The sequence below is a fragment of the Callorhinus ursinus genome, unplaced genomic scaffold, assembly GCF_003265705.2.
Source record: "Callorhinus ursinus isolate GAN/ISIS: 27379988/994484 unplaced genomic scaffold, GSC_fseal_2.0 scaffold39, whole genome shotgun sequence".
NCBI lineage: Eukaryota > Metazoa > Chordata > Mammalia > Carnivora > Otariidae > Callorhinus > Callorhinus ursinus.
Window position 1 is genome coordinate 15,790,188 of NW_027397101.1, and position 16,345 is coordinate 15,806,532.

General features: G+C 36.8%; 1 protein-coding gene across 14 annotated transcripts in view; it reads right to left on the bottom strand.

Moving 5' to 3' along the window:
• MPDZ (multiple PDZ domain crumbs cell polarity complex component) overlaps window positions 1–16,345 on the bottom strand; it is a 167,602-nt gene that overhangs the window by 69,813 nt on the left and 81,444 nt on the right. For all 14 annotated transcript variants that reach the window (XM_073880795.1, XM_073880790.1, XM_073880788.1 and 11 more), the window contains 3 exons: window positions 14,940–15,107; window positions 8,223–8,507; window positions 7,836–7,959 (listed from right to left, as the gene is read on the bottom strand). In XM_073880795.1, the coding sequence (XP_073736896.1) occupies window positions 7,836–7,959; window positions 8,223–8,507; window positions 14,940–15,107 (577 nt within the window). The remainder of the gene's footprint in view (window positions 1–7,835; window positions 7,960–8,222; window positions 8,508–14,939; window positions 15,108–16,345) is intronic.

Consider the following 16,345-nt stretch of genomic DNA (forward strand, 5'->3'; position numbering starts at 1 on the left):
AAAGATTTTATTAATTACTTGAGGGGAAGACAGTGAGCGAGAGAGAGCATGAGCAGGGAGGGGCAGAGAGAGAGGGAGAAACAGACTCCCCACTGAGCAAGGAGCCCGATGCGGGACTCGGTCCCAGAACCCTGGGGATAATGACCTGAGCCAAAGGCAGATGCTTAACCGACTGAGCCACCCAGGTGCCCCGTATTTCAAGTATCTTTTTAAGAACAATCCTGACTATAATATGTTTCCAACTTGATATTTCATGTCTAGATATGGGACATCCGAGCTCTAGTTATCAAGTTATAGTTCTCTCGTAGAAATGAACCATTATCAAATGTATTTAAAATATTCTGTTAAGACTTATACTAATGATTTTTATTTTTATTTATTTTTTTAGCAACCACAAATTAAGTTTGATTGGAACTTGACTGCGGCTGTTCACTGATGGATCTTCCATGGCTGTGTTCATGGTGCACCAGCAGAGCTGAGCAGGAGCAACGGAGGTTGTATCCCCTACAAAATCGAATGTATTTATTGTCTGGTCCCTTACAAAAAAAGTGTGCTGACCCCTGTTTTATATCATCATGGGAAATTTGCTAGTTCTTGGCTCTACCTCAATTTTCCCAGCCATGGAGATTCTTTTTTTCCCAACAGCTTGATCAAAGAATAGTTGACAAAGAAACTGTATATATCTCAAGCATATAATGTGATGATTTGATAGATGTATACCTTGTGAAATGGTCACCACCACAGTTCAGTTACTTACATAGTTACCTTTTTCATGTGTATGAGAACACTTAAGTTTGATTCTTTTAGCACATTTTAAGTATACAATATAGTACACTAACTATGGTCAGCATACTGGACATGAGATCCCCAGAACCGGCTCATCTCACAGCTGAAGGCTGTGAGACCAGCATCTCCCCATTTTCCCCATCCTTCAGACCCTGGAAAAAACTATTCTACTCTGTTTCTGTGAGTTAAACTTTTTTAAAAAGTTTCCACACATAAATGAGATCACGCAGTATTTATCTCTCTGGCTTATTCACTTAGGTCCATCCATGTAGTCACAAATGGCAGGAGTTCCTCCTTTCTCATGGCTGAATAACAGTCCACTATAATGGACATTTTATTTTTTTATTTTTTTATTTTGTATTATTTTTTAGAAGCACATTTATTGATTTTAGTGTTCCTAAGAACTGTTTTCTGGGAAATTTTCTTTTTTTCCCCAAGTTTTTATTTAAATTCAAGTTAGTTAACATATAATGTAGTATTGGTTTCAGGAGGAGAATTTAGTGATTCATCACTTACATACAACACTCAGTGCTCATCACAAGTGCCCTCCTTAATGCTGATCCCCCATTTCAGTCCATCCTTCCCGCTACCTACCCCCCTCCAGCAACCCAGTTTGTTCTCTACAGTTAAGAGTCTCTTACGTTTGCCTTTCTCTCTGTTTTTATCTTATTTTTCCTTTGCTTCCCCTGTGTTCATCTGTTTTGTTTCTTAAATTCCACATGTAAGTTGAAATCACAGCAGCATTATCAACAATAGCCAAACTATGGAAAGAGCCCAAGTGACCATCGACTGATGAATGGATAAAGATGTGGAGAGTGTGTGTGTATAATGTGTGTATATGTGTATATATAATGTGTGTGTGTGTGTGTGTGTAATGGAATAGTACTCAGCCATCAAAAAGAAGGAAATCTGGCCATTTGCGATGGCATGGATAGAACACTAAGTGAAATAAGTCAGAGAAAGACAAATACTAATGACTTTTAAATGTATTATTGTCAAAAAAACACCTCTGCTTACCATAAACCAAGAAACAAGTTTAGACACTGTTTCATCCAAGATGGGTTTCTTATGAGCAAACAGGTGGCTCTGAAATGTTTCAATAGGTACTCTAGTTTGCCCTGATGCTGCCACCCTTCCCATCAAGACCCACCAAATAACTGTACTACAGTAAAACTAAAATGCATGACTATGAAACAAAATTTAACTTGGTGGCCTATACCAGGACCCTAACCCATCATCTTGTTCTCACTAGCACCATGCGCTCTACAATAAAGCAAGTCACAGATGTGGGACAAGTCACTGTGAGCTATAGTAAACATGACCTTTAAATTCATTTATTTTAAAGTTGTGAGATGTTTATTTATTTTTTTAAAGATTTTATTTATTCATTTGAGAGAGAATGAAGAGAGAGAGAGAGAGTATGAGAAGGAAGAGGGTCAGAGGGAGAAGCAGGCTCCCCGCTGGGCAGGGAGCCCGATGTGGGACTCGATCCCGGGACTCCAGCATCATGAACTGAGCCGAACGCAGTTGCTTAACCAACTGAGCCACCCAGGCGCCCTTTAAATTCATTTTTAATGGTATATTTAACTCACGATTCTATCCGCTATCACTATTAAGGCCACCAGGTCACATCAACTACATAAACCAGAAGTTGGCACAGTTTGCTCAGCTTAGAATCCCCTATCACCAAATGACAATTTTGCAGGTTCAACAAATTCAGTGTAATAGCCATTAATTAGATTTTGGTTGTAATTTCTAAGATCTCTTGAATTTTTCCTGGAAGAAGTGTAATAGAATAGCCCAAAGCATGGTAGAACCAGGGAACTGGTTCCAAATCGGGAGTTCCACCACTTTTAATCAGTGTGGCCTTGGGCTGACTTAATGTCACCCTTGGCTTCATTTTACTCATCTGTAAAATGGGAATAATGCCCCCTTTTAGGGTTGTTTAGAGAATTATCTGAAACAAACGTGGAGTTCCTTTCAAAGTGCCTGGCACAAAGTGCTCAATAAAGTACAAAATAAAAACAAAAGAAAACTCACAAAAATGTATTTTAAATCATCTCTATCCCAATCCAAAGCTGCATTGCTCTCTAAGGGCTAAACGCAAATTTTAATTCAGCTTCAAAATGAAACTTCTTTGAGCAATCTTGATGTAGCCTTGGGTAACTCAAGCACTTAAATGTATTATACGGTACATGAAAATCAGAGACAGACTAAGGTTTGAGTACTGGTTCTACTCTCTAACAGCTGAGTACTTACAGAGAAATTCCTGAGTCTGTCTATGTTTCTAGTCCTAATCAGTGAAAAGAGGATAATACCTTTCTTTCCTTACCTTTTTTACTTTTTCTTTTTACTTTCAAAGTCCTAATACAACATAATTATCCAATGGACCACAAACCTTATCAAAAACCATCAAGATTAAATTTTTTAAAAAATCACCATATGCATGTATAGTATATCTGCATATAACATTCCTCCCTTAAATTTAACAAAGTAAAAAAAAAGTGATTTGTGACATCAACGCAAACAGAATGTGGCAGCTTTTATGGAAACCTGTCATTTATTAATAATTTCTCTGGTTAACCCTTGACAAAGAAACAAATAATCCAGAAGGCTAAAGCTGCAAACAACCCTACACAGTTGATTAAAGGGAGAATCTGAATCTAAGAAAAATGTGTTCAGGGGCACCTGGGTGGCTCAGTTGTTAAGTGTCTGCCTTCGGCTCAGGTCATGGTCCCAGGGTCCTGGGATTGAGTCCCACATCGGGCTCCCTGTTCAGCAGGAAGCCTGTTTCTCCCTCTCTTACTCCCCTGCTTGTGTTCCCTCTCTTGCTGTGTCTCTCTCTTTAAAAAAAATTAAAAAAAAAAGAAAAATGTGTTCAGTGATAGACCCTATCTTAACATACTCTCCTACCAACACAAAGCCAGCCTCTAGTTAGGTTTTCTAAAACATAAACATGCTTTTTATTACTTTAAGTTGTAAAGACAACAACTTCTTACATTAAAAGCTTAAATGAATGCTTTAATTATTTTAATGCTTTACACAGATTTTTTTAAATAGGTCCTTTTTTGTGATTCCGTTCACATGCAGTTACTCTAAGTGCCATAAAAATCTGAATATTGAACATCTGTCATTTGAGATCATAGAGAAATGTTCTCTCTTTGGCATACTGAATGCAAACCCCAAAATGCTAGAGAAACCTCACTGGGTTCCAGAAAGTCTAACATCCTGGTACAAAGCCCTGTAAATATTTTGCATACATAAATTATTTCAAATAATGTCAATGAACCACAGAAATAACACTAAAAGTTACTTATACTTTTGATATTACAATTTAGTTGGTAAACTAATGATGGTATAATGTCACACTTATAAGTAAGTGGTTTAGTCTCACAAAGCAAATGAAAGGGCTTCCTTAGGTTTTACTTTAATTTTAAGAAAAAGCCTCAAATCAATACAGCTTTTATTGTATCTTTAAGATTTCATAAATAAGTCTAAAAATCATCTGGCATCTTGCTGTTTCTATAGCTGGATGACTTAGAACTCATTCATTAGCCTGCTGAACTGTTCCTTTTTTAAAAACATAGAAACCATCCAAAAATTTTCTGATATCCTTGCTTTTAACTGTTGTGGCTTGCTGAATCAGAGCAGCTGAGTTTGATACAGGTTCAATATCATTTCCTTTAAGAATTAACTCATGTTTCTGGGCTTGAGATACTGAACAAGCAACACTTGGCCTCATCTGAACCCTGCAGATGTATTTTTCACCCAAGACATTTTGGATTTCAACAAGAGAACCATTCTCCTGAATAACAACATCGATGGAGAAGTGACCATTCACAGACCTTGTACTGGAAGCCCAGTGTAACGCCCTTGGTCGTGTTCTCTACATGACAACAGATTACCACGGGCAGTAGCCCGTTCTGTTCAGTCCCCAACCATTTGTCAACTCAGAGCCTCTTCTTTTGCTTTCCAAGGAGACTGAGCTCTACATGGATGTGACTGATGTCCCTTCGCAGGGTTCCTCTGGGACCCTTCACAATACCAGTGCATCCCTTCAGAGGGAGGTCGACATCTTCTGTGTTGACAATGGTCTTTCACTCTCACAGTAGATGTGGCAAAGAACTCTTATGCTTTAATTTTAAAATCAGAGGTGACTGGGTGGCTCAGCTGGTTAAGCATCTAACTCTTGATTTCAGCTCAGTTCATGATCTCAGAGTCGTGAGATCGAGCCCCGTGTTGGGCTCTGCACTGCACGTGGAGCCTGCTTAAGATTCTCTCTCCCCCTCCCCCTCTGTCCCTCCCCCTGCTCACACTCTCTTTAAATAAATAAATAATTTGAAAAATAAAATAAAGGTTTAAATGACTATCTTGATGTAACAGAAAGCAAGGATACTTTACCTTTCACTACTTTTTTTCCCAAGAGCTTAATCATCTTAGTATTTTTTTTATGTCAAAACTCAGGAGTTAAGGTAGAAGCAACCCAAGTGTCCAACAACAAATGAAGGAATAAACAAAAAGGAATACTCAGCCTTAAAAAGGGAAATTCTGAAAATATTTTTTTAAAAAGGAAGGAAATTCTGACACATGCTATGAATGGATGAGCTTTGAAGACATTCTGCTAAGTGAATAAGCTAGTCACAAAGGGACAAATACTGTATGAGTCCACTTACATTAGGTACTTAGGACAGTCAAGATTTCTAGAGACAGAGAGTAGAATGGCTGCCAGGAACTAGGGGACAGGGAGATTATTTATTATTTAATGAGTATAGAGTTTCAACAGGAAAAGATGAAAAAGTACTAGAGATGTTTGGTGGTGATAGTTATACAACAATGTGAATGGACTTACTGTCACAGAAATGTACACTTAAAAATATTTAAAATGGTCAATTGTATGTATCTTAGAGCACACTGAAGAATGATGTAGCCTAACATACTAAAAGAACAAACAAAAACCCATTTGGCTGTCTCAACAGACAAAGAAAAATATTTGACAAAATTCAACATTCTCTCAGCAAACTAAAAATAGGCAAGCAAGCCAAAGGGTCGGTTTGTAAAATCAGGTATGGTCAAACCATGACTGTTAATTGAGTCTCCCAACTGCTTCCAAAATACTTCCCCAGTCTAAGCCAGAATCATCTTAAAACCCAATCTGACCCTGTCACTCTTCTGCCCTCAGCAACCACTGCCTATAGGAACCTCCAGCAGGAGGGTGCCAGGACAGAAGTCCTGTGTCCCGCACATGAACCCCTCCAGCAACTGTATCCCACCTACCATTCCATTAGCCTCAAGTCTCACTCCGCCCACTGTAACACCTCACTTCATCCACACCACACAAAGTTCAGCAGTGCTTCACATGTCTGCCTCAGCACTAGCAGCTTCCAATTTTTCCCAATTATGTGATAAAAATCTCCTTGAAATCTTTCTAAACTCCTCCACACTCAGAGTAAGGATCCGCTATTCCCTCCTTTACGCGTTCCATGTTCTTGCTATCAATGTCTAGCAGAGCATGTACAGTATTTTAATGCATTTAGGATTTCATATGTCAATTTGCTTACTCTCTTAAACTCATGATCCTTGAGGAAAGTAGTTAAATCATGGTGTCTATGCATAGTGACTAGAATATAGAAAACAATAAATGTTCAATAGTTGAATAAATAAATACATTAGAATAGGGATTTTCACCTGGGCTTTGCAAAATCTCTGCCTTATAAGGTCAAAAAAAAAATGGGTTCCATGGCCAATTAAATGTAAGAAATGCTGAATTCTATAACTTGTTAGACATCCACAATGCACATACCAAAGATACTGAGAATACAAACAGAAACCTGTCTCAAGTGTATTACATTCCCAACTTCTAAACTTGTAGCCCATTTATAACTTCCATTAACATCCTACAGAACTAGTATTCAAAGTAACATGCTTTCAGAAACACTTTACTAACAGATGAAATATTTCTGACATGTTTAGATATCTATGATATCTGTCTCATAATTAACAAATTACAGAAAGTTCTATAGCTTAAACGTAATATGTAAGAAATAGTAAAGTAAAAATTCTCTGCTATAATTCTCCATTTAGCTGCTGTTAGTAGTACCCAGCTGCCACCAAATGGAACAAAATTTAGAAGGAGAGAGAGACTGGAATTCTACTCACCAAGTAAGCACTGTTAGACTTCACTGCCAAGTCTCATATTTAGCAAGGAAACAAGACTCTGCCATAAGATATCAAGGCAAAGGGCATTGCTTGGTTACATGAGACAAGGAACAAGATCTCTGATGTAGAGCTAAACAGTGTCTTGGGCTGCGACTGGGCATCCCGAGCAACTAAGTTACGATCCTATTTATCAGCACCAAGCTCTAGGGAGAGAGCTGAGTCATGAACGCAAAAGAACAAATGTGCTCTGCCTCCATATAGTTTTAGCTATTGTAATTAGGATTTTATTTCTACGGGAAATCGTCTTTGCCCAATTCAGTAGGTTTTGTGATTATTAACCAGCCTCAACCCCTTTATGGGTAAAAGAGGACATAAAAATCCTGCCACCTGGAAAGAAATATTGAATAACTTGCATTTATAGTTTGGTGGTAGCACACCTGGCTGTCTTTTTAGTCTTTATTTCACTGAATGAGAGAAATTAAATACAAACTGACTTATGCATAACTGGTAACATTCAAAGAAACTAATAATTTACTTTTTCAAAGAATTCTAAATTCCAAATTGCTGACTTTTCATTTTCTAAGAATTCCTTTTCTGATTTGCTGTTTCATACACAAACAATTCATATATCTTTTACTTGAATGTGAATGAGGCTCATGAATACTTTTAAATAATTAAGAGAGTGAGGATTTAAGCTAGTCTGAAGTAAACAAACCTGTTAACCATTTCAGGAAAAATAAAGAGTACCTAAAAAGAGAAACCAGAAAAACTACAGGAACATTTATAACATCTATTTTACTGCCTACAGCCAACGATGCTGAAACCATGCTCAAGACTTTGTCTCTGGCAAGGGAGGTGAGAGGGAAGATACGTGTGCAAAGGAAGGCACTTACCTAGGCTGGAGTTGCCTTTTGCTATAGTAAGAGTCCTCTCAAACGATTCTTTGGATAGGTTTTGGAGCATGACGCACTCCGCAGTTGAGGTCAGGGAGCTCTGCTGAATTAAGAACTCGGCGCCCTGACAGAAAATAAATAAATAATTAATTAATTCACATGGAAAGGAAAACAAGACTTTGGAGTATGATTTCAACATCATCCATGTTCTCTAATTGGTTGTGCCTTCTTCAGCAGGAAGCTATAGCCAAAATAAGTTCATAGGTTGGATTCTGAAAATCTCAACATCAAGAGAGCACTTGCTCCAAATGCAGAGATCAGCCAGAATACTCCGTGTCACTGTTTCCAACCTCATCATCATATACAATACATATCTTAAAATCTTACCTTTCCAGTTGAATCAGGTAGCATGGGAGAAGTAAGTTCTGCACTTGGTATCATTTCATTTGGTAGGTGAGATTCAGCCCATGTTCTTGTGTTTTCACATTTGTATGGCTGTTCAATAGCATTTGCAGGGGTATAATCATTTACAGTAAAGCCAGAGGCAGGTCCCATGCTCAAGTCTACTGAAGATGGACTCTCATTCTGTCTTTGCAGGAGATTCTGGGTGTATAGTTCCTCCAAGGACAGGCGCAGATCAAGTACCGGATCTGAAGAATTTTCAATAACATCCTGATGATTAAAGAACAAACAATAAAAAATCACAGCCAGAGTTATATCAATATATTTTGCAAGACCATTTCTTAATGAATAACTAGTGGAAAACAAAACACAATGTAATTTTCATTACTCAAGAAGTATTAGCAAACATACAAATTCTTCTCTTAGCTGACATTCTGCATATCTATTTTTATAAATGCTTTTGTGTACCTTTCCTGCAGATCACGTATGTCATGTTCAAGTGAGTTATACTTGTACTATATACTGTACATGAGATCATTTAGATAGAATATTATGTTCGACTCACAAGTAAAATTATAGTTCAATCCACATAGGAAAGCAAGTAACGTCTACTTTCAAATCTTAAAGAGTAGTTCATTTTCAATCAGTATGAAGTTCCTACGTAAGATCAAGAACGTAAAGAGAATATTGATTCTGATTTACAAAATCTCCAAGGAAAAATTATTTTGATACGCATTTCTAGGTATTTAAGGAGAACAGAAAGCTATGTAATTCAAATTATTATAGGGAAAACTTTCATAAATATTCTGCAAGATAAACAAAGGGAATACTAAGAAGGTGTATAATAAGATGTAGGTTCTAATCTAGGCTCTCTTACATCATAACAGAACCTCTCTTGACTTCATATTTAATCTCTAAAATTCCCTGAAACTCTAAAATTCTAGTTCGACATATATGTATGCATCTATTTACAAAAGATATATTCTATCACTTATGTGCTTTGGGCAAGCAGTTGCTCCATCAACTGCTACTGAATAAACATGTTTGCCCTACAATTTTCTTATAAATATTTTTAAAGTACGAAAGTAGCATAGGAATACATTATCATCGGAAAAGATTCAAGCCATGCAGGTATATATATGTGTGTATTTATAGAGTATAACATGAAAGCTCTCCCTATGGGTCCTACTTCCTTTTTCTCCTGGTAGAAAGAGCTGGAATCAGCTGAATGTGTCTGTCAGAACTTTTTATTCATTTGCATACTAAATAAGTACAAGTACCAAGACACAATCACACATACATGCAGTTAAAAAATTTTTTAAACTAACTGAAACCATTAATTAAGTAGAATGTTTTTACTTTCTTTTTTGAGGTATCTTTATATCTAGACATGAGAGATTTCCGTGTCAGTAAATAAACGTCAACCTCCATCTTCTTATGACCACAAAACTACTCCTAAGTCTGAAGGGCCCTGGAGTGCAGACTCTGGAGTGCACGTTCAGACGCTCACTATACCACTAGCATCCTCTGTGCCTTGGTCCCTTCATCTGTTAATTGGGGAAAATAAAAATAATCCAGGACTATTGGGAGGACAGAGAGTGAATACCACAAAGTACTAAATAACACATCTGGCTTAACAGAAAATGCCCAATAACTGTAAGCCATTACTGTTATTTTTATTACACATTTTTGTGCACGTGAGAAAATTTATTTAGTATAAACTAAAATTGTGGGCCAAATAATACGGACACTTAAAATATTGGTACATATGTCTTCCAATTTTCTCTCACAAAAATTTGGGACTACCTGTGAACTAATCTTGCCAACCATAAATTCGTTTGGTAATTTGATCTGAAAGAAATATATTCTAATAAATATAAACCTTAGCATTTACTATGCATGTCCCTGACAATTAATGAGGACCTGCCATTTATATATCTCCTGTCAACATTCTCTTCATATATTATATCCAACTTTTCATCAGGGGGTTTCCACTTGTTCCTGTCATTGATATACTCTGTAGGTAAAGTTTGTAATATATACCACAAGTATTTCCCCAGCCTGTTACTTACCTTTTCAGTTTGTACATGTTATATAGATATATTTGCAGAAATTAAATTATTTATGTAATCAAGAATTCTTTATGTAACTCTTTATGGAATTCTTTACATAATCAAATTTGTCAAAATTTTCTGTGCTACAGAGTTTCAAAAGTTGCTTAACAAGTCCTTCCATACAAAGAAAATGAAATGCTTTCTAGTATTTTTCTTCTGTTTTATAAATGCTTTCTTTTCAGATTCAGTTCTAATCCTTCTAGAATTTATTTCAGGGTGTGGTGTGAGATATGGATCTCTTTCTATTTTTTCTAAAAGGGTAATCAATTTTTCCAACAGAGTTAATTACATTCCTCTTATCAGCATAAGTTATCTCTCTGGAATTATCAAATATTCCTGGTACAAAGAATTGAGGCAAGTGTGAATATCGTACAAGCCAGGAACATCTTTAGACTCTTCAGGAACAACGATAGGAAACCATCATCCTCCACATTGCTGGAACATAGACACTAACCTGTTGGCCCATTTACCCAAATCTGATGACTTCTTTGTTCTAATGAAAAACAACAATGCACTTACTACAGAATTAGCTTCTGTATTACTAAATTAATTATAATATTTAGCAGTATATCATCTTCCCCAGGCCTCAAATAAAGATAACAATTAAAACTGCTTTTCATCACAAAAGGAGGTCAAGCCGCCCTTGTTAGCTAGGGTTTACTATAAATCGTGTGACAGAAATTTCCATGCATTATTCATAAAGGAGTTAACACAGACACATAGAAAAGAAAGAGCTAATCAACACAGCAGACAACATACACCTACTTCAGAAACGTTTCTGGTTGCTGAACAACCAACTGAGTTTTATTTTTAAAAGTCTTATGGATCTAAAAGAAAAGCAGTTCTTCCCCTGTAAGATGTTCGAAAAGAACTCTATAATTTCCCAGTGCAACTTGGTACCTAAACTGAAGTCTTACAAAAATCCACATCAACACGTGCCCCTACTTGATATATATATTTTTTAAAGATTTTATTTATTTATTTGACAGAGAGCGCAAGAGAAGGAACACAAGCATGGGGAGTGGGAGAGGGAGAGGGAGAAGCAGGCTTCCTGCTGAGCAGGGAGCCCGATGCAGGGCTCGATCCCTGGACCCTGGGATCATGACCCGAGCCGAAGGCAGCCACTTAACCGACTGAGCCACCCAGGCGCCCCTCTGCCACTCTTTCTGAGATAAGGTATAGTACTTCCTCTGTTGTCTGTGTACTGACCCTACTGAGCAAAAAAGGGACTTCTTTTATACTTTGAGAGCTTGCAGTTTTGTCACCAAGACTTCCACAATCACTCTCATCATCTTGACTAGAGTGATTTCATTAGTTTTTGATACTAACCGTTTCTCCAAAGAAAGAAACAAGCAAACATTTTAAGCATGGGTGTGAAGGCAGCAATATTGATGCTACAGAATGACAGTAAGTAGAGATCTTTAGGAACAGATATTTTTTTTTTTTAATCACGGAATTCACTGGCTATGTTTTGTGTGCAAGGTAGGAGGAGGGGCTTCTAGCTTGACAAACACGGAGTTCAACTTGCGCTAGAATCAGTAGCATTTCCTAGTGGACCAATATGAGGAATGAAGGACATGCACCAAACTGGTAGTCATTTCATCCCTGGAGCGACAGTGAGTGTGGATATACAACGGAGGGTGGGGGTTGGGAGTGTGGATAAGGGGTAGAAGGGAAGACTCATTACATAAATCATCTTTATTGGGTGTATTTAAAAATCCAAAACAGAAAAAAATAAAGGAAAGCATCTTCTCCCCAAAACCATGTTGAGCTTTTAAACAGAAGTCTACAAGCGTTTAACTTTGGAAAACAATTATTTCTGCGTTTTGTTGTCTTTAAGGGTGACAAGGAAAGGGGGATAAAAAGAAAAAAAATTTAACCTACAACAATGAGAAGACCCACTGGGTTTTTGCCTTTAAAACTCACATCTCAATGACTTGCCTCTATTAGTCCAAATGCCATAGAAGTAGCTCTACAGTATTTTTCAGATTCTTGAGTAATGGTTATTTTCCTTAAATGATAATTAATCAAATTAAGTGAACACCACTCCTTAAAAAAATCAGAATGGTCTCCCAGATGGGAGAATTTTGGACAAAGGAGTTCCAACATATGCCTAGGAGCCTTTGGTATCTACGCTGCTGTCAGGCCCACACTCTGCTTTTAGGAGTCAGGCCTCCCTCCTATGACGAGTCCCTGCTCTGGGTGATTATTTCTTAAAACTTCTGGCAGGGTACCTGACCAAGATCAAAGACTTCTCATTAAGGTAACAAGAAAGGTGAAATTACCTGTGCATTTCCCCAACCACCAAGATTGGAAGTCAAAAACCGAGGAATCACTGAGATCCTCACACTCAATTTTACACTTCTTTAAATCAGTATGGAGGCTTCTGTCTTAAATATCATATAAGATTTTATGTTATCAATTAGAGGGCTCCAAAGTGAGTGCACTCTTAAGAAAAATGGCCAGAAAAAAATGGCCAGTTCTAAATTCCATTAACAAATTGCCATTCTGTCTTTTTAAAATAAATTTAGCGCAAAGAAACAGGAAAATGAATACATCATCTAATTTTTTATTTACACATAATTTTTTGGTAAATATCTTGGTGCTATAAAGATACCACAAAACAAAAACAAAAATAAAAAACAATGTTGCAGAGATTTACCATGATGCAGAAACAGTCCTACTTTCTAAGAAAACTGAAAGCACACAGAGGAGTTTCAGTGTGTTTTAAAACAACCTCATTAATGTCTTCTTTGTTGTTTTGTAGTTTAAATATTTCAGTTGATAGGCCAGCTTGCCAAAATCTGCTTTAACAAAAGAGTAACTGCTCAAGAAAAAAAAAAAAAGGAGGCAAATAGACTTCAGTAAGCCAGTATGTTGTGCTGCATACAACCAGCATTTGCCCTGTAAAATACATGCTTCTCAGTATGCAGATTGTGTAATCCCTTTAAGTAACAATTACTAAGTTAAACAATGCAATCTGTCCCACTGGCAAGAAGCAGCGCTCCGCTGTGGATTCGGAGAGTCCATTAGGAGATGAACTCAGCTTCCAGCCCCGAGGCCAGTAAAGCCTGAACACGTTCCAGACAGGACCCAGGCACATAGACAGTCTCAGGTGCGGCGAAAGAGGAGCAGCTGCTCCATTCAAGATTATACCTTGCAAACCAATTCAAGGAGATTTCCCAGCATCATTTGCAAGGATAACAGGTGCACCTTGAACATAAAAGAAAATGCTTGGAAAAGGTTCTGGCCAAAAAATTACTTGTTAATCAGAAAAGGAGGAAAACTGTGCTAGACCTGTGGAAAGTCTATTTTCCATCTTACTCAAAAATGCAGATTTCCTTCCTGCTGAATTTAATTTATATGGAAAATATATATTTCATGTATTTAAGAAAGTTGCTGTCTAGTTGTTTTATCTTGATTTTTAATGTTTGTTTATGGTATGTTTCCAACATGGAAGAATAAAGAAATTATATCCATACATGAACTCTTTGCCCAGACGTTAACATTTTGCCATATTTTCTTCAATCTCTCTTTCCTCTTAAAAGGATATAATGTATTACAGTTACAGCCGAATTCCCATGCTTCCTTCTTTCTCAAAGAATAACTTCTTTCCTGAAGTTGAAAAAAGTCATTCCTATACATTTTTAGCTTTTTCAATACACATACTCACACACATACTCCTAAAATACACTGAACTGTTTTGTGTATTTGTATTTCTAGAAAATATAAAAAAAAAAACTCCAACAAATCAATAGGAAGACAGACAACACAATATAAAAATTGCCAAAAGGTATGAAGAAGTCACTGACACAAGTGAAAACCGAAAGACCAATATGTGAAACAGTGTTCAACCCCACTAAAAAGCAGAACTCCAAATGCAAATAGTAAGATACCACTTCATGCCCAAAAGATTGGGTAGGTTTTAAAATATTACTTACCAAACATTATAAAGTACATCACCAAGAAAATGAAGAAGAGTTGGAGCATTTATGTCAATAATCTATTTCTAAAATATACATGGCACAGATATGTCAAATAGTAACTAAAGTCTTCATTCATACCCAGAAACTTAACCATACTTTGCCACTCACTGTGATTTCTATGTAAAGTATTTTTTGGCATCTTTTTATATTAAAACATATGACAGTATTAAATTTATCTTGCTAGTAAATATTGAATTAATACAAGAAATATTTTACTATCCAACTCTGCATGAAAATTGATTTTGAAACCATTAAAAAAATAAAGTTATCCTCATGATTTTTCTAAAGCAGACACAGCTAAATACACAACTTGAGAAATACATTTCATTAAAACTTTTCTATCATATAAATCCTACTCAAAGCCTTGGACCCTTGTCTCTCTCGTTCTGTACAACAGATCCTAGATTTAAATAGTACCCAGTGGTCTAAAAGATGCTCAATCAACATTACCTAAATGGAACTGCACTTTAATCTGATAATGAATCCATGACTGGAAAAACATAATGCCTCTACCATACTACTCCCAACATCCCCCATAAACACTGACCTCTAGAGAATTACACACAAGGCTCTCCCGTAAATAAAATGCAATTCCTTTGTACCTTGGGAGGAGAAGATGGAAGGGAGGGACCATAGTTCAGGCCATCGCTACAAGCACTGCCGTGAAGGGATAAAATAGAGGCTTGAGTGGAGTAGATACTGTCATTATCAGGAGAGTACTGAGACTCCAGTGTCGATTCATCTGCTAAGTCGGCCTCACTTGTGTCCACCTAGGAATCAAAACGATAATATCAGTTGGAAATTCTGGTTACATGTATGACAAGTCTCCACTTGAGACTAAAAAGCATACCGGCGTTCATCCTATTTTCGACATGACCTCTTCACCCTCTTCAACACATCAGAGACTGACCAAGGCAACGGAACAAGGACAGACTGGTGCCACCATCAGTTCCTTATCCCAGCAATAAAAGGACAACGGTAACAATTAACAAAGGGTCTGCGTCCATTCGAAGTTTAAGTGGTTCCATAAATTAAGGAAAATATTTACTTTCTCTAGTTCACGTTATTTTTTAAAACCACCTGCCCAACTCCTAGAATTTTATAATAAAATAAGGTCAATGCTTTTCCTATTCAACTAAAATAAACTATTATTCAGCAAGGCAGCTAGGCAATTACCTATTTATAAAGCTCACTAAAACAATATATCTTAAGTTATTTTTTTAAAGCGACTCCACATCCAGCATGGAGCCCAATAAGGGGCTTCAACTCATGACCCTGAGATCAAGACCTGAGTTGAGATCCAGAGTCAGATGCTTAACTGACTGAGCCACTCAGGCACACCTATTTTAAGTTATCTTAAACTAGATTTTAAAAACCTTTCAAGTTGCAGATTCGGAATTTGCTGGTGATCATCAGAAACCAAAAAGAGTATCTGTGATTAACAGATATACTAACAGACACGGGGCTACTGATGGTTGTGGGGAAGCTATAAAGCTGTAAACTCCTATTCTTGGAAAACTCATATAAAGTAGAACATTTCACTATATATTACCTAAAACTCCTAATACTATCTTCTGTGGCAGAACCAAGTGAAAGAATCAACTCATGAGGAGCTTAAAGCTCTATTTACAATTCACTCACAGTTATACCTTAGAATAGATAGAACTAACATAAATACTACCCTTCTCTGATATTATCGGCATTTTCTCTCTTGATGGCAAAATCCTATGTGTTCTACTTCTTTGTGATTTCAATTTGTTTTGCCAGGAGAATTATAACATTATACCAGGTCACATTCTTGCAAAAACATGCTAAGAATACAGGTACGCCCTTTCCAAGTGACCCTCTCTCTAATAATGTATTTTAAATACATGTTCAAATTCACTAGTGAATTACTTTGTGGAGGTTTACCCTTCACAAATGTTTATCATGTACAACAATCTAGACAGTAAATACTTCACATCGCTATCTAGACAGGTGGCATTAACTAAGCTTTGTGTCATGGATT